This window comes from Podospora anserina, chromosome 1 (genome assembly GCF_000226545.1).
Source record: "Podospora anserina S mat+ genomic DNA chromosome 1, supercontig 1".
Taxonomy (NCBI): Eukaryota; Fungi; Ascomycota; class Sordariomycetes; order Sordariales; family Podosporaceae; genus Podospora; species Podospora anserina.
In genome coordinates, this window is record NW_001914859.1 from 50,008 (window position 1) to 67,558 (window position 17,551).

General features: G+C 53.8%; 9 protein-coding genes across 9 annotated transcripts, besides 1 other annotated feature; 3 read left to right on the forward strand and 6 right to left on the reverse strand.

Moving 5' to 3' along the window:
- Window positions 1–18: 18 nt before the first annotated feature.
- Window positions 19–1,572, reverse strand: PODANS_1_880 (uncharacterized protein; the record flags this gene model as incomplete). Its single annotated transcript, XM_001912147.1, has 1 exon — window positions 19–1,572. The coding sequence occupies one exon, from the start codon at window positions 1,570–1,572 to the stop codon at window positions 19–21; it is 1,554 nt and encodes a 517-aa protein (XP_001912182.1).
- A 900-nt stretch (window positions 1,573–2,472) lies between these two features.
- Window positions 2,473–3,205, reverse strand: PODANS_1_870 (uncharacterized protein; the record flags this gene model as incomplete). The annotated part of the gene is made up of 2 exons (XM_001912148.1): window positions 2,473–2,636; window positions 2,692–3,205. The coding sequence occupies 2 exons, from the start codon at window positions 3,203–3,205 to the stop codon at window positions 2,473–2,475; spliced, it is 678 nt and encodes a 225-aa protein (XP_001912183.1).
- A 274-nt stretch (window positions 3,206–3,479) lies between these two features.
- On the forward strand, window positions 3,480–3,964 carry PODANS_1_860 (uncharacterized protein; the record flags this gene model as incomplete). The annotated part of the gene is made up of 2 exons (XM_001912149.1): window positions 3,480–3,482; window positions 3,536–3,964. The coding sequence occupies 2 exons, from the start codon at window positions 3,480–3,482 to the stop codon at window positions 3,962–3,964; spliced, it is 432 nt and encodes a 143-aa protein (XP_001912184.1).
- Window positions 3,965–4,261: 297 nt separating this feature from the next.
- Window positions 4,262–4,353, reverse strand: a tRNA (tRNA-Gln).
- A 444-nt stretch (window positions 4,354–4,797) lies between these two features.
- PODANS_1_850 (uncharacterized protein) lies at window positions 4,798–6,245 on the forward strand (the record flags this gene model as incomplete). Its single annotated transcript, XM_001912150.1, has 2 exons — window positions 4,798–5,836; window positions 5,887–6,245. 2 exons carry the CDS (start codon window positions 4,798–4,800, stop codon window positions 6,243–6,245), a joined length of 1,398 nt encoding a protein of 465 aa, XP_001912185.1.
- A 59-nt stretch (window positions 6,246–6,304) lies between these two features.
- Window positions 6,305–7,058, reverse strand: PODANS_1_840 (uncharacterized protein; the record flags this gene model as incomplete). Its single annotated transcript, XM_001912151.1, has 2 exons — window positions 6,305–6,629; window positions 6,706–7,058. 2 exons carry the CDS (start codon window positions 7,056–7,058, stop codon window positions 6,305–6,307), a joined length of 678 nt encoding a protein of 225 aa, XP_001912186.1.
- Window positions 7,059–7,651: 593 nt separating this feature from the next.
- On the reverse strand, window positions 7,652–9,411 carry PODANS_1_830 (uncharacterized protein; the record flags this gene model as incomplete). Its single annotated transcript, XM_001912152.1, has 4 exons — window positions 7,652–7,856; window positions 7,908–8,087; window positions 8,137–9,251; window positions 9,307–9,411. 4 exons carry the CDS (start codon window positions 9,409–9,411, stop codon window positions 7,652–7,654), a joined length of 1,605 nt encoding a protein of 534 aa, XP_001912187.1.
- A 1,553-nt stretch (window positions 9,412–10,964) lies between these two features.
- On the forward strand, window positions 10,965–12,122 carry PODANS_1_820 (uncharacterized protein; the record flags this gene model as incomplete). The annotated part of the gene is made up of 2 exons (XM_001912153.1): window positions 10,965–11,295; window positions 11,386–12,122. 2 exons carry the CDS (start codon window positions 10,965–10,967, stop codon window positions 12,120–12,122), a joined length of 1,068 nt encoding a protein of 355 aa, XP_001912188.1.
- A 494-nt stretch (window positions 12,123–12,616) lies between these two features.
- Window positions 12,617–14,526, reverse strand: PODANS_1_810 (uncharacterized protein; the record flags this gene model as incomplete). The annotated part of the gene is made up of 2 exons (XM_001912154.1): window positions 12,617–14,098; window positions 14,161–14,526. The coding sequence occupies 2 exons, from the start codon at window positions 14,524–14,526 to the stop codon at window positions 12,617–12,619; spliced, it is 1,848 nt and encodes a 615-aa protein (XP_001912189.1).
- Window positions 14,527–15,856: 1,330 nt separating this feature from the next.
- PODANS_1_800 (uncharacterized protein) lies at window positions 15,857–17,261 on the reverse strand (the record flags this gene model as incomplete). Its single annotated transcript, XM_001912155.1, has 2 exons — window positions 15,857–16,368; window positions 16,418–17,261. Coding segments are annotated over 2 exons (1,356 nt in total), but the record flags the coding sequence as incomplete, so codon positions are not given.
- Between the last annotated feature and the right edge of the window lie 290 nt (window positions 17,262–17,551).

Genomic DNA, 17,551 nt, shown 5'->3' on the forward strand with positions numbered 1-17,551 from the left:
CTTGGTTGAATCAAGAACTCAGGCCAATCCAAACAACGACTTGAGCCTCCTCAAGACCTCGGCCCTCATGGCGTCTCTCGACCCAACTGTGCGCTGCACCGCATCTCTGTTCTCGTACGCTCGTCTCAGCAGGTACTTCATGCACTCTCCTGTTGAACCCCACACCAAGTACTTGTACGCCTTGGCCTTTTCCTGCTTCTCAGTCGCTTCTTGTTGGTTAAACGCAACGAGCTCACAACTGACCTCATCCGCCATCCCCTGCAGCTGCGCAAATGCTACATCGTTGGTCTTGCTCTCGTGCTGCAGTATTCTCTTTGCCCTGACCACGGAATCTCTGTTGTGGGTAGCCACTACCATGGACACGTCTGGAAACTGACCCTCTCCCTTCAACGGCCCGACTTGCCAATCCCTTTTGAGCAGCGCCTCCGCAATACCGTCGTATGCCTTGTCTGTGTCCTCCTTAGTGTCGTGCATCAGCTGCCTTGGGTCGCTCCCCAGGTACGCGCCTCTGACCAGTTTGATGCCCAGTACGAACCCCTTCTTCTTGGCTTCCTGTAGATGTTGGCTCAACGTTTCGGGAGTCGACTTGAGATAAGCCTGATATGTCCCATACACCACCGGCTGGGTTCTGTTGTACCTCTCCATAAACTCCACCGTCCACTTGTCAATTCCGCCCTGCACGGCAGCTTGCTCAGCGTCGAATAGCAACCTGACACCCCTTGACTGGGCCAATACACATATGCTCTCGATCGCCTTTTTCAGCTGTGGTGAGGGATCCGCCCCCTGCCGTAGACACTGCAATGCCAGCACGCCCGCCCCGGTAAACTTGAGGGCCACATAATCCCCCCTGTTGGCCAGTAGCACGGTCATGAGCGTCCCCTGAGCCCAGCTGTCAATCTCCTCCATGTCGACCTTGGTCTCTTCCGCAACATGCTTTGGCAAAGAACCCGTTCCCTCCTGTCCATGCGGGGCGACGACCTCTTTGGCATAGCCCAAAATCACCCCTTCAAACCCCACGTCTTTGAGGCCCTTGATCGTCCTGGCTACCTCGGCAGGCTGCTCGCCGGCGCAGAATTGGGCATAAAACGTCTTCTTCAGCAGAGCTCGCAACAGTGGGTTCGAGTCAGGGTTGAGAACTGGGTTGGTTGTATGGGCCAGCATGGACATGATGGCCAGTGAGGGAGGTAAGAGGAATGGCGACGAGGATATCGTGGCCGTCATCCATGACCTGAGCACGGTGACCAGAGGTAGGACTGAGAGAGGCGCCGGTTTTGGTGGCCCCATACCGGCGCCTTGTGGTTGGTGGTGATGCTGATGATTGGGGAGCAGTGACGGCGATGGTACTCCTGATAGTGTCAGGTTGCTGGATGGTGACGACTGTGTAGAGGAGGAGTGTAGTGATCGAGTTGATGTGGATGATGACTCTCTGGAAGGAATTAGTATGATGTTGTGGCGGCCGCACCGCACAAGGAAACCTGCTTGTCCGCTGGAGTTGATTGCAGCGATCGCCCGTCTCTTGGACATGCTCCGGGGCAGAAGCATGCCAGGCAAAGGCCTGGGGAGCGATGCCATGGTCACCGGCCTGCTAAGAGATGCTCTGGCTGAGAGGTCGCGAGCAAGATGGTCTCAATGACGCAGGCAGCAAAAAGCACCAGCAAGTTGAGATGAAATCCAAAGTCAATTGATGGCCAGGTTACGCTACGTCCACCTTATATCAGAGACAAGCTCCCCGGTATCGCACATGCAGTGACGCAGTCCGACCAGGTTTCCATTGAGTTTTGATAGTGGTTCATTCCAGAGCCGACCAATCCCCTCTGATACCCCTCGAAGCTGCTGCACTCGCTGATTTGCCGTTGGATCTCGGACGCCTCCTTTGTCAAGCTTTCCGTTCGCTGCAGGCCATGATGTTATCGTCGGTCCCTTATCAACCGGCGGCCCCCCACACCCCCTGCCAAAGGCCGCCGGTAGCCGCAAATGCGGGCGAGTGTGGAGAAAGGGACCACTGCCGTCATCGACGAATTGGCCCCGCCCCTCTGCTCCCACGCGGGTCTCGATTCATTCCAGTCGAGCTGCCAGTCCTGCCAAGCTCCCTAGCGCTCCTGAATGCCCCTGTGAACAGCTTTCCATGGCCCCTGGACAGTCCCGACTCCTTCACCGCGGACGTCGCAAGCAGCGCCATCCCCATGACAAAGCCCACGCCAGCGGCTTCGGAGAGCGGTTGCTATCGGCGCTCATAGAAAGACGTCAATTCCAATTATCCGATCCAGCGACCAGCCGCGCCAATTGAGGAGGCTGACTGGGTCATGTGGTTTCGTGGTGCGCCGTGGCCATGCAGCCGGGTGATCCCTTCCCCGACAAGGGCTGGAGCGGAAGTACCCTTCTCGTGGTGTGTTGGAGCTTGCCGCCCCTCCCTGGTGCGAACAACGATATAAAGGAGGCTGGCAACCAACACTGTGGCGGATATAAGAGTGCTCATGCCTTTTGCTTCAAGGTCCTGATCTTGCGCTTGATATACTCGACGTATTGCAGACGCCGGCCCCTCTTGGCCGCCAGGATGTCTTGTATTCCGCCGTAGAGGGTACCGACCACGAGGGCTGTCTTGGTGGTTCGGGCTGCGAGGGGCAATGAGTAACGGTCTGCAGCAGTCTGTTAGTATTTTGCCGTAGGCTTTCGGTATTCAAGAAAACATACTCCAGAGGCTAAAGACTCCAGCACAAGTCACCATGGACGTCACAGTGTTGAACAGATCGGCAGTGCCGCGATACTCGTCAAACATGTGCTCAATGGAAAACACAGCCGTGGTCCAGACACCAATCTTGGTTCCCATCTTTAGCCCCTCACGTAGGCCTCCGCGGGCTGCGATGTAATTCTTGCTCTTGTGGTACAGGTACCAGCCGGTGGCGGTCGAGGGCAGCTTGTGGGCGTGCTCGGCGCGGAACTGGAGACTGGCGATCTTGCTGCCGTGCCCTGCTCCGACAAGGAAGCCAGTGCCAAAAGACAGCATTGTGGCGAGCGGCAGTCGAATCATAGGGGGCATCGACAAGCGCGAAGAAATGTAGAATGCCTCGATTTCTTCTTTGCTGGGCTTTTGATAGCCGACCGGGACATCGTCTTGCTGGGGCGGGGTTGGGATTTGAGCTGCTGGGGCAGACGCCGGATGAGTAGCCATGGTGAATATATCTTTGGACTCGTGTCCCGTCAGCATGTGCTTGGCCGTGATGTTGGAGAAGGAGAATGCTTCAACGAGGAAAGGCAATGGTTAAACTGAGCGGACGAGACAGCTGCTGCACCGTCGATCTGCCTGGTGATTGGATTGAAAATGGAAAATGCAGAGGTCAAAGCTCCCTGCCCCACCTTCTGTTTGTCGCCAGGATCAGGCAGCTTGGCAACCTGCCCCACACAAGCTCTCACCACACCTTTACACCCAAGACATCAAGATAGTACAAGCTCATCGTTTTTAAATACAGATCACTGTCAAGATGGTATGTGGTTCTTATAGTGATGTTGCTATGTTGTGAAGCTGATAGAGTGACAGCCTCCACGTTCTGCCGCGGTCATTGACGACTCGTCTACTGCTCTTACAATCATACTCAAGCACGGCATTACCAGCGTCTTCCTCTTTGCGTCTCCGTCATGGACCTTTGAGAAGCTCTCCGCAAATCTTCTTGAGGTCTTGCGTGACCGCTACCCAGAGGGCGTGCCCAAATCTACCGAGAAAGAATCCACCATTACGCCCATTCCAACTGAAGACGCCGACGTCAGAGTCGTGTTTGGCACGCCCAGAGATGCCGACGACTACACCAGGGGGTTCAAGAAGTTTGACGTGAGCCCGGAGGATACTTTGGGCAAGAAGGGGTTGAAGAAGGTTAGCACTCTTGCGTTTGCGCTGCTGGAACCAGACCAGGATGAGGACGAGCCAGTCAAGTTTGAGGTCGCCTTCCCAATCAACGATGTCGAGGCCTAAACATTCCTGGCGTGCACAAAGGAGGGTAGTTCTGGGTCTAAAGGAGCATCATATGCGAGTTTGGCGTTCTCTTAGCTGGTGTTGGGGCTGCAATTGCATTGATATCATGGTGTTTGGTGTTTCTTAGCCCAGGGAGCAAATGACAGTAAATCATTATTCCGTCGTTGGCACGGCTGTTGCCGAATGCCACAAGAGCGCCCTTTCATCTCAATGCTATGTGCAAAATAATACCGGATGGATCGCATCTGGGTTAGTCCACTTGTGGATGATGAAGATGAGCAAAATAGCAAAAGATTGAGGTCGTGCCCGGGTTCGAACCGGGGTTACTGGAAGGTTTGAATGGGAAATGTCATCAAAATCCAGAGTGATAACCACTACACTACACAACCTTAGATGATTTTGACTGTCAGACTTTGGCATTATTATTGGCAATCGTTCCTATTTAACACACGATATCCACGGCACCAGGAGCTCAGTGTGTCCTAGGTAATGTATCTTTGGATTTCTGTCATTTGATTGATGCCAAAAAATAATCGAGCCAAAGATCAAAATGACCTCAGGGTGCAGAGGGTCTCGGTGCTAAAATTAGCTGGTCTTGGCCCACTCTTCCAGGGGTCCGGTCTGTTTCTCGCGGGCGTCATTGGCACCTAGCTCCGCTCTCGGCAGGCACGGCGTCCACCTGCTCTACACGACAAACATTTATCAACCAACAACTGGAAACGAGGCACGAGCAAAAGGGCCACATTACCGTTGGTGTCGCAGTCTGCAACTATTCACAATGCCATCATAGCTTTTCGTTGCGTGCGCAACAGTAGGATCAGTCACCGTTGAAGATGGAGCCAAACTTGCTCGCACCACGAGCCAATGGTGCGTCTTCCTTTGGCCAACTGCGGCGCATCACTGACAGGAAAGTAGAATGGTCACAGATTCCAACTTCTCTCCTCCTCGTCGAACTTTCCCGACGCGACGACGCCGATCACGATCAACGACCAGCTTGCGGCTCCGGCAAAAACAGCCATGGCTACGACACGCCCCTTCACGTCTTCGCCCTGTTCCTGATTCTCACCATCAGCACCTTGGCCTGCGCCTTTCCGCTCTTTTCTCAGCGAGTAACGAAGCCGGGGAAGCGCCAAAAGAATATTCTGTTTGTCTGTCAGCACTTTGGCACTGGCGTCTTGATGGCCACAGCGTTTGTGCACTTGCTGCCCACTGCCTTTGTGTCCCTGACAGATCCTTGCCTGCCTCATGTTTTCAGCAAGGGGTACCGGCCACTGGCTGGGCTGATAGCCATGATTGCGGCGTTTGTGGTTGTGGTGATTGAGTCGATCCTGTCGAGCCGAGGGGCCGGGCATAGTCACTCGCATTCCTGGGACGACGAGGACTCGGAAGAAGGGCACGAAGAGGCAAAACACACGCGCACGCACGGACATGCTGGACACTCGAGGACCCCGGATATCGCCATGGACGATCTGGAAGGGACTGGAGAGCACCAGGGCTTGGTTTCCGGGGCCTCACCTCTTCCGGGAGGCACTCCTCTGATGCAGGCCAAATCGCGCCAGAGCAGGGATTCGTTCGAACGAGAAAGGGAGTCCCTGGAGCTGGAGCTCAGCTTGGATGAGCTCAATGGCAGCGGACAGGGTGGCTCGACACGGCTCCTGGCCACGTCGAAACCGTTGCCAGCTCTTCCCCCACATGCGCACAGCGGACATCATCACCAAGGCCCCCCAAACGCGGAGGAACAGCAACGCATGATGCTTCAGTGCGTTTTGTTGGAAGCCGGTATTCTGTTTCACAGCGTGTTCATCGGCATGGCCCTGTCTGTCGCCACAGGCCCATCCTTTGCCGTTTTCCTTCTGGCCATCTCCTTTCACCGTATGTGCGCCCTTTCCGCTCTGACAGACAGAAATCCTAACAATGAACAGAATCCTTCGAAGGTCTTGCGCTGGGAACACGCATTGCAGCCCTCCACTTTCCCAAATCCTCTCACCGTCCTTGGCTGATGGTTCTGGCATTTGGCCTGACCACGCCCATCGGCCAAGCCATCGGGCTGTTTGTCCACAGGTTCTACGACCCCATGAGCCAGACAGGCTTGCTCATGGTTGGTTTTATGAACGCCATATCTGCCGGTCTGTTGCTCTTTGCCGGGCTTGTCCAGCTGCTGGCAGAAGACTTTTTGAGCGAAAAGAGCTACAAGACACTGAGAGGACGGAAACGAGTGAATGCCTTTCTGGCAGTGGCCGGAGGCGCAAGCCTGATGAGCCTGGTGGGGGCGTTTGCCTAATAGCAATCTTTGTTTTACCATATATAGGCCTCTATACTAATGATTTACTCCTGCACATATCATGACCGCTTGTTCTGAACATATTGCGTAAACGTGGCCCTAGCGTTCTTGCCAAAGTCCAGCGCGTTGCTAAACATGCCCTGGTTGTTGTGCACAGGAAAGCTACCGGATGGGTTCGAAGGCTGGGGCACGGCGGTGCGGCTGATGGCCCAGGCAAAGGTCGACGCACTGCCAGACTGTGTTTCGAGGCGCCCGCCGTTTTGCTGGCTGTTCCACCTGCTGCAGCCCGTGCAGACAACCTCGACGGTCCAGTGCGTCGAGTTGCGTGCTGTCGACAGGGTGCGCAGGGTGGCGCCGCTGTAGAGTCCAGGAGTAGTGCGGCCGCTGTGGGAAACATCAGCTTTTGATCTCATCAACCTATCCCCAAGATACATACGCGCTCCACCTCGACGACACAGACACCTGACCCGAGTTTCCGTTCGGCCACGCAACAGTGAGCGGATTGTTGGTCATCCCGCCGCCCCAGGCAAAGCCAACCCATGTCTGGGCAACTGGGGAGATGATCTGGAGGATGGTGTCGTATGCCGCATTGTTGGTCGCGTCAGAGGGCAGGGCGATGCGGTACGTGGGCGCGGTGGCCGAGGTGTAATACTGAAGAAAGCAGAGACTCGGCACGTTACCGGAGGCGGTGGAGCAGTATTTTGAGGTGACGCCGTACACTTGCCGCGGTTCTATCTCGGACGAGGGAGTCACCGGGGAGGAAGCTGCCAGCAAAGGTGCGGCGAAGAACGCGACGAGTGATGACAGATGCATGGTGAACGATTCGGGGCCAATTCAAGGGTAGTTTCTTGCCAACATAGAACTCAAAAACAGAGGGAAAGGCTTGGAATTTATCATCTTATTTTTGTATACTATTCCCTCCTTCTCAAACTGGTCATACAGAGTCTCGCTGATCTGTCGTTAATGGTTGCTCTCCGGATAAAGTCCATATGAGGCATCACCCTTGCCATCCATGTGTTATATAGAGTATTTGCACTGATCAACTCCTCCAACTATCGTCGAGCGGCAAGTGATCGGCAGCAAATCAGAGATCCCGTTTCACAAATCAAGTGATCCCGGCCGGTGGGCGAACAACAGCCTGAAGGACCTCTGCCACTTCACCACGTCGTGTCTCTGAGCTCATCCTCCGAGATGTAACCCCCCTGAAGGGCTTCTCTTTGATTTGAAATAATGTTTACTATGATCCAGTCAATCAGCAGTGTTTGGAAACAGGCAGAAAACCTACAACGGAGACAACACCAAGCAGGAAGGTCGTAAAAGCGTGGACAATGAATCAAACATGCTCATTCATTCATCATTGAGTTCCTAATGAGTTTCTACCACTTGCAACAACATCCTGCCCGGGTCTAAATGATTTCTTTTTGCTGAACCTTTGTGTCCTTTTCGGATGTCTCTTGGACATCATCCCCATCCACCGACGCCTTCTCTGGGGCCTCGGTCACGCCAAACAGCTGGTCCATGGCCTCGAGAGAGACGCCCTTGGTTTCTGGGATGAAGAACCAGACAAACACAAACATGGAAAAGCAGAAGCTGCCAAAGATGAGGTATGTTCTAAATTTTCGGTTAGTAATCATTTGACTGGTCATATCAAGAGACGCCTACCCATAACCGTCACTTCCGACAGTCACCAACATGGTTGGTACAGCACGGGCAACAACAAAGTTGAAGAGCCATTGAGTGGCGGCAGCGTACGAGACGTTGAGAGACCGAAGACGAGCGGCGGGAATTTCGGATGCCAAAATCCAGCAAGCAGGTCCCCAACCGAATTGGAAGAATCTGTTGCTCTGTCAGTTCATACGAGACAACCGAGAGGATCAGGGTGAGTACGTACGCAGCAAACAAAAAGATGGACACGAGCGCAAAGTACCCGGCCGGGGGAACCTCCTCACCAGCCCTGGGCGGTGAAATGCGCACATACAAGCCAATGTAGAACATGGCCAGGCCTTGGGCGATACTAGTCCACAACAGCGAGCGCCTGCGTCCGAGGGAATCGGCCATGAAGAGCAGGAAGCAAATGCAGCTGACCACCTTGACAATACCATAGATGCCAGTGCTGAAAAGCGAGGTAGAAGTGCCAGTCAGACCGAGGTTCTGGAAGATGGTTGGTGCGTAGGTGTTGATGGCGTTGGTGCCCGTCATTTGCTGGCAAATCATCAAGGTAATGCTGATAAGTACGCGCTTGCGGTTACCAGGGATCGTCCACATCTCCTTTTGCAACTTCCAGTAGGTGGCATCGCCAATGAGGCGCCGATCCTGCTCCAGCTGGACGACGATTTCTTGAAACTCCTCTTGGACGTACGGGTGTGTGGGTGGCAGGTTGCGGATGTTGGACAAGATGCGCTTGCAGTCCTCCCATCTGTCCTGTCGTGCCAGCCAACGAGGCGACTCGTGGCAGAGAAGCATGCACCCACAGAGGAGCGCAGCAGGTAGGGCCTGAATGGCGAGCGGAAAGATGTACATGATGGGGCCATCCGGGAAGTGAATCGAGACGGAATAGTTGATCCAAAAGGCAATCATGCCCCCCGTGACGATAAACAGCTGGTATAGGCCGGTAAGGAGTCCACGAATGGCGCGGGGCGAGTTCTCGGACACATAAATCGGGTTCACGGCCGAAGCAGCTCCAACACCAACACCAGCCACGAATCGACCGACGTACATGGCCGCCAGCTTCCCAGAGGCAGCAGCTTGCATGATGACACCGATGATGATAACCAGAGAGGTTGCGATGAGGCACCATTTGCGGCCGAATCGATCTGTGAGAGGCGAAGCGATGAGCGCACCGAGGAAGCAACCAGCTTGAAGGGTCGAGACGATGTTGGCGGCGAGATTGGCGGTAGCGACGGAATTGCGGTCACCGAGGCCAAAGTCTCGAACGAAGGGGGGCAGGACGATAACACCGCCGATGACCGAAGAGTCCCAGCCAAAAGACATGGCACCGAAGCAGGCCTATACACAACATCGTGGTAAGTGTCTGATCAAGCCAGATAAACAAAAGTCTTACCGAACAAGCAAGCAAGTACACCCTCCATCCGTAGATCCCGGCAGGATCCGTGGCCATGGCCTCGTTCCGCACGATCTTGCGGAGGATCTTTTGTGAGAGACCCATGGTGGGCAGCGACCTGACGGTGATCCTCGTGATTTGAATGAGATGCAATCAAGCCTGGAGTTGAGAGCGCAGCTCCTGGCGTTTGCTGCTAACAAGCAAAAGGAAAACAGCACCGCGAGGACCAGATTGCAACAAGAGACTGGAACACGACGGGATGCTCCATCCCGGGCCTTTTTGTAGTTGCACCGCAGCCATCTAGGATCTGGACGGGTGAACGGGTCTGTCTCTGGCTTGTTTCTCGCCTGATTGGCGAATGTGTTGGCCCCCATGCCTGCTGCCACCGTCTGGGGATGCGGAGAAGCATCCTCTCAAGGAGATCATGGGGCGACTGTGCACTCGGGATACAGAAAAAGTCTTGCAGCGAATGGTGTGTGTGAGCAGGGGGGCTAGAGCAGGCGAGAGATGGACGCATGTCGTTGGATGAGCATCTGTAGAGGCTGGTCTGCCATGCTTTCGTTACCTTGCACTGGCACGGTAAAGCCCCAGGGTTGTCCTTTTTTCCACCAAGAAGAGGAGGTTGAGGTTGCGGCCAGAGTGGGTGCTGCTACAAAAAGCCGAGTACATATAAACAACGGTTTTCTTGTCCCGTTGCCAAGACGGCAGCTTTGAGCGCCAGAGATCTCTTGAGTCTTGGCCACGGACGCGATATTGAAGGGGAGATATCTGATGGCTTGAGAGAGAGACTGCGTTGTGAGCCTGGAATTTGACGTTGAGATGCTGAGGTCTGTGAATTCCGAGACGATCTTTGAAGGAGACATTGACTGAGGGTCTCATCATGCCAATCTGGAAAGGTGAAGATAAGGTATGGTCGCTTCCAGTGCCGCTCGGTATTAGCCTATTCGTAGTATGGCAGTTGGAGTAGTTCAAGGGTCGGATGTTCTCGGTGGTGTGCGACCGACTTGGCCCTCTTGGCTGAGTCTGACAGGGGGTGATGCGGGATGTGGGGAACCTGGACCAGCTCTTGTTATCGTTGGGGAAAGGGGCGATTAAGGTCAGGTACGACCTGCTCTTGCTCCAAGGCCCTTTTTTCCACCAGAGGAAGAAGGAGCTTCACAACCTGTGGAAGGAAGAGCATTCCCTTTCATGCGCTATGGAAAAATACTCGTCTTCTCTTAACAAGATATCCAAAACCCAACAAGTCGACGACAGGTCTAACATTCAACATCCAGACCTTCTCCAATTATCCAGAGTTGCACATCAAGCGGTTCGAGACGAGGGGACCAATTTAGCCAGACCTCCAGAGGGTGACAATCAAGACCAGCTCACACATGGCATCTTTGCCCGATGCTGCTCGTCCCACAACGCCGGGCCAGGGTGCTGCTCAGTGCTCACCCACTCTGGCTGCCATCCTTGGTGACTTCATCCAGGAATTTCTCCACGAATGAGAAAAGACCATCCACTCCGGACCAGGCCAGTCAGCAACGCGCCTACTATAGCTGATCATCTGACAGAGGAGGCATGGAAGATACAGCCAGTAGCTGTTTACTGCCCGTTGAATTCATGCTGATCGCTTCACCGAATTCCATGTACCCGGTCTGACACCCATCACGAGAATGCTTTCACGTCCCACCTACACGGTGCTGGGTTCAGATCCCACCAACCGCAAATGCAGAATCAATTGCTATGCCTTTCAGCAGGATGCCATCGTCACGTTTCAAGGCTGGCAGTATGCTGCCTTTTGCAGCCCCCTTCCAGATGTCGCTGAACCGCTTTATGTGCACCTCGCCAGGAGGCGGCTCCTAGAACCCCCACACGATAATCCGGGAGGCTGGGAGGTGCTGGCATTGACAGACTACCCCCAGACAATTGATGACGGCCACAATACCGTTCAGCTAGGCATCTCTCCTGGTGACGGCACAATTCATCTATCATATGATCATCATTGTGATGTGTATGCCAAAGTGGTCCATGTGGTGAATAGTAGGTACATTCGTTGACACCGATCTAGGCTTCGCTATCGTTACTCGTGTCGAGATCTTGCCTTGAAACCCACCGAGTTCACCTGGATAAGCTCCCACTTTACAACAACACTCGACTACCTTCCCGGGCTCCCTGCGTCTCACAAACCCTTCCATTACGTCACCTACCCCCGGTTCTGTGCGGCCGATTCTGATCTTCTTTTTACGCTCAGAGACGGCAAAGCAGGTCTGGGAAACGACCATCTTTATGTCTACTCTTCTTCCTCTGGCCATTGCTCCTACCTTGGCCAGCATCTCACTGGGATTCAAAGCAATCCGTATATCCACGGCCTGAGCTACCGCTCGGGCAGACTGCATTTGACATGGGTCTACCGTGGTTTTGTCCACTATGACGGATGGGATGATCTCGCAGACACCAAGCACAAGCAGCAGGCTGGGCCCAACGGAGCGGAGAACAATCATAATTTATGTTATGCTTACAGCGACGGCCTCGGAAAAACATGGAAGAATGGCCAGGGCAAAGAGATTGCGTCAAAAGACCTGGGGATTAGCACTATCGATAACAACAGCGAGGGGATCGTTGTTTTTCGCATCCCTAAAGGATCAGGTCTCACAAATCAGGAATCTCAAGTCGTTGATCTGGACGGCGGTGTCCATGTTTTGAACAGGAGTTCCTTGCCAGTTGGATTTAACAACAGGAGCGGCGTGGAAGCCGTCCATTGGAGACATTATTACAAGGCGCCGGGTGATGATGGTGCGTCTGGTTTCCTTTGGCGTTGCTATCAAAGCTAACATGAATATCCAGGAATTTGGTCTGAATTTCTGCTCCGACCAGTATATGGCAGCACCAGGGGAAGACTGGCTGTTTCGAAAACCGGGGATGTAATCATCATTCTTCCCGATGCAGAAAATGGACGTGTGTATATTGAAAAGGCAACCAAAAGCAGTGGGTATACTGCTCATGAAGAGATTTGGTCTGGAGAAGGGCTCAGGGGTGAACCACTGGTTGACCTGCCACGGTTGGAGAACGATAACGTGTTGTCGTTGATGGTCTTGGCTGATACCAAACCATCAAATGACATAGATCCAGGAACGAGAAATGTTGTGGTATTGGACTTTGAATTGTAATCATACATCGTTGCCTGTATGCTATGTACGCGAACTGAATATTCCCTTCCTTTCGTGTGCTCCCATGTCCTCTCCGGATATCTTCCCAAACTAGATAAATAAAAAGGTATCATGACTCGTATCATCATCAGAAAACAAATTGAAAGGAAAAGAAATCATTAAACAAATCCAGTAAAGGTCTCCAAGCTAGAAAAATCCGCTCTCCCGTTTCGCCCATGTCCCCTCAACTTGGCATACACGTTGATTCTCCCGTATTCCGGACCGGTATCGACCGTCCTAACAATCCACATTGTCCTCCTCTTCTTGACTCCTCTTGTTTGTTCAAAGCCTGTTTCTTGGTCAACATTTCTCTTTTCTCTGGGGACAAAAAGCAGCATTTTCTTACTTGGAGTTTTGTAACATGGCTCGGTGTTTGCTCTCAAGGGGAATCCCATTTGATTCCCTAGATCCTTTGAATAATGCACGGGCTGGGACTGTCGATCATAGCTCTCTGGCTCGGCAGATGGCATGTCCATCTCCAGATAGGATGTCGGGTTCTGATCCCAGCTGTACAAGCTTTCGATCTGGAATTGTGAGATTTCAGAGTCAAAAGGCACAGCAACCAGAGGCGGTGGGGGTTCAAAAGGCCGTTCCGCTCTCGGTGTTGACTCGTCCCAATACACGGGGTTCGAGTCCGCCATCTTTCCTCTGCTACTGCGCTCGATTCCCTGCATCTCCTCGCTTGGTGGCGTCAAGATTCCGTGGCCCCAAACATACCCTTTGGCCTGGGACCCATCCGTTTCCCCGAGCAAAGTTGGTGTGATCCTCCCCCACCCTTTACCGGCCCATTCAATCACTCTTCTCTCCATTTCCGTGTCCATCTTGATGCCGAGCAAACCGCCGAGATAGATCAGGTGATGGGCCAGCATCTGGCACAAGTGGTCCCGCATCGCCAGCCAAAGTGTCGGGCTCTGCTGAAACTCCCAATCTTCCACCTGCATGCCAGCCTCGGGTTGTCGCTCCATCTCTTGCCCCATGCTCTTGCTCGAGTAACCAACCCCCAACACAGCTCCCAGCACGACCAGGAACAGAACCTGGCAGCTTTCTCTCGACAGCTTCCCCAGGTACTGTGGTGTCAGTAGCTTATCCAACGCCAACAGCATTCTCGACCCCGACATTGTCCCTGCTGTCCAAGCCTCCTGTTTTGTGACCATGCCCGCCAACTTGGACTCAAAGTTCGAATACCGCATCGAAGCAGTCATCAGAAACCTCCGGAAATCATGCGTCAGCTCCTCCATCTCCGTTTCCTTTTTTGACCCGTCCTCCGAGGCGAACGACAACCCTAGCAGATTCGCACACATGCCGGCCACCATACTTCCTCCTTGAAGTTCTGGCACTGTATATGCTTCATCCAGCAACCACCTCGTAATCTTTTGGTTGAAAGACGGCTCGTCGAGACTGGCAAACTCGGCCGGCTGTGCAATCCTCCCGAGCAAAGCGCCCATCTTGAGCATCAGGGTTTCTGTCCTCATCTTCTGTGGTCCCGACTGAACCTGAAAAATGTCAACGTCGACAAACCTCGTCCGGATGCAGTAGCTCCAGCTGAGGACTTTTCTCTCTGTCCCCTTGAGGGCCGAGGTGAGGCAGGCTTGGCAGGGATTCTCAAGCGAGCACTTTTGTAGGCATGTTAGTCACCATGAGTGAATGAGTGAGATCTCCAGACACAAACCTCAATCTTGAGCATCCTACACCGCAAGCAAGCACCCTGTCTTCTCACGCCCAGTACCTTTTCCTTGGCTTGGTCGGTTAATCTCGCCCGTTTTGGTTTCCCTCCCGACGGCGGTGTGCCCTGCAGCGGGTGTTGTAGTCGAAAGCAGTGTATGTGTCGTGCAAAAGTCGGGATGGTGTTTGATCGTTCGACCTGACGTTGTTGAAAAGAAACCCGGACGAGTTGCTGTTCAGCCGCATTCTCTTGATCTGGTGGGCTGTTCATTGGTATATGTAAATAAAGGAGGGGGGGGGGGGGGGGGGCTAGAACCGGCAGGGTGGGTAGGTTGGTGATGGTGGTGGCGAAGCTAACTCCTAGCATGTAATACAATGGTTCCTAGCAACTTTCCAACCCCAGCTGAGACTGCTAGACATTTCCCAGGCTGGGCCCAGCTCCCAGGTGGATGGGCGCAAAACGGATCGATAATCTCACACACTAGAGACTGGGTAGACGGAGAAACAGAGACATGAGACAATTTTCCTGCTCTCGGGCAACTGAGCCTGAACTTGCAGGTCCTCCTGAGCCGGAATTCCCATGGCGACCTGAATACTTTATGACTAGTACCACACTAGCAGTGGTGCAGGTGGCCCAAACCTGTTCGAGGCTGGCTGACTGTTACACGGGTTCTCGTCGATATTCCCCCAAGCCCGCGAAATAAGCATCACCGAGCTCCCCGGATCGAGCCTAGTGCTGCTGGTGCCAGCAGGCGCACCGCATGGTTGAGGTGCTTGGCGGAGCTGTATGGTTCGAGACCCCTGTTTCGCTGGCAGCGTTTGCAACAGCGCAAGATGGCCATCATGAGACGCCATCACGACTCACCACCCACAGCCCAGCTGGGCAGCGATTGTCGATGGAGTCTTTCCAAGAAATCTTCTGGAAATTCTCTTCATCTGATAGTGGAGATGGGGGGAGATGAGCGTGGACCCTGATCGTCATTGCGATCCAAATTCCCTCGGATCATCTCCACATCCAACCCTAACCCCGTAGTTGGCGGTGGTCGTCCGCTCTCCTTGCCGAATTTGAGGTCAGACACTGATGAAAACATGGCGAGAAAAGGATGTCCAGATTGGGTAAAAATCACACCTTACCGAGAAATCATGCGGCTCCAGGCGCGTCTGTTGCGGTGTGTGTGGCTGCTTGCTGTCACTCGCTTTCTTTTTGCGGACAGCAGGGATGGCACTGCCACGGGCAGCCAATCGGAGAAATACCAGGATCTCGTCCAAGCTGAAAAGCCGTTTGAGAAAACACCAGGCCAGCTGAAAACCCCTGCTTTGGCCAACAAGATCGGATTCCAGGCGCCACCACTATCATTTTCTTTTCAAAATTGTTGGCATCCGCTCCTTTCGTGTTGGCTTGGTTTTTGAGGATCTGTCCGGAGATGCGCCTGCCGTGACACAACTGCACCTGCGACTGCACCTGCGACCGCACCTGCGACTTTATTTTTATTCCCACCTTTGCAGCCGCCTTCTCGGGTGCTCGTGATCCTTCCTATATTGCAAGAGGCTAGCGCACCTATCTGCATGTCATCGCACGGTCCCGCTTGGCAGCACATCCACCCAGCATCCACTTTGCACATCAGATCATCATCATGGATTGTTTTCTTGATACATGGAATGTTGGTGCCAAAATCCTCAAGTTCTTCCTTTCGACACTAGTAGAGAGACTTCTCGGCCCAGCCCAACCGCTCACTCCCCTGGTCAAACACGATAAAGGCCGCTTTGAGGGCTATATCGCCCCAGATGGTAAACCCGACACCGCTGTCACTCTGCATCCCTCCGAAGCACCTCAAACTACTGGTGTCGGTTTTCGAGTACGCGAGGTAACTGCCTGGAATCCTGATCATCTGACCGTTCCCGGTCCCAAAGTAAAAGTCGGGAGTCGTCGAGTCGTTACACTCAAACGTGTATCCGCCTTGAGAGGCATCGTACTTGGCGCTGGCAATCCGGCCATAAAAAGCTTCACATACGCCCTCGGGCAAAAGGAGCAGGGTAGTACCCGTGTCCGCAATGCCGTGAATGCGTGTACTGTTGAAGCTGCCCGTCGTGCCAACTTGGAACCCGGGCGACACCCAGCTCCAGAAGCCGTCGCTGCTGTTAACTGGAACATATGTAATGTTCCCCGTGTAGGCCCCGTCGTCGATGTACCCAAAGTTGTAGCGGCCAGCTGTGTATCAGGTTAGTACGGAACAGCAATTGCAGGGGTCGTGACTTACGGGCGCCAGACTTGAGATCAGCCGTGAACACCGGCGAGTCAAGCCCGGGCATGGCTTTTTCAAAAAACGTCTTTTGCTTGTAGGGCATCACCGTGTTGATGATGCCAAAGCCTAAGCCCACCAAGCCGTCATTGTCAGAGTCGGCTGTGAACTCTTCCGAGACCTCCCTGGCTGCTTCCACAGCCTGAGTCGACACCGTCAAGTCACCAATGGTGACTGTGTCGACGTAGACGTCCCCGCTCGAGTAGCTCTGGTCCCCGTACGTGATCTTCCACGAGTATCCCTCCATCTTGTCCGCCGTGGTACTCGCGTTGGGGTCATAAAGAGTCTGCCCGTTGATCATGCTCTCCTTGAGCAATGTGCTAAAGACCCAGAAATCACTGGATCCCGTGTCAAGGTCGAGGTTGAGCTGCTGAGCGGGTGTGCCAAGGGAAACGGGCATCAGGTACTCGACGTCGTATGACTTGGGTGAGTTCTGGACGCTGCCTCTGTCATTTTCATCGTCATCGTCATCGTCATCGTCTGCTCCCTCGCTTTCGGCACGTTTTTGGTTTCTTGCTCTCCGAACTCGTTTGACTGCCGCCTTTAGGTCGTGCGGAACAGGCGCGCCGTACTTGCGCAGTGTTCTTTCAAGCTCAAGTGGGCCGTTGCGTACGAACTTGGGGTTGTGCACCTGTGTCAACGATGCTGTGCCCTTTTGGACCGTGTTGCCGACGGCGACCGGTGGTAATGCGGTGGAAGCGGTCAAGAGAACTGCGAAAACGAGAGACTTGATGATCGCCATGCCGGGCGACCAACTGTGTTGCAGTGGTCGGATACCAGGAATGAGAGGCGAGGAGAATTGTCAAACAGAAACAACTTCTACTTATGGAACTCGTGAATAGAAAAGGAAAGAACGCCTTTTCTCGTGGACCTGCCCATGGAGGGTCCCCCGGGATAGCTCTTGCGGCCGGGACAGCTTAGGCCCGCTTCCAGCAAAGCAGTGCGCCTTGAATGGGTGGTACCTTCTGTTGTGTTCTGTTTGCCTCGGATTTTAGATATAGGTTGTGATACGCGATGCCTCCTGTGACGGACAAGGCAACTACACCGAGGCTCGATTCGGAAGCATGTCGGACCTTTTCGTGTTCAGGTTTG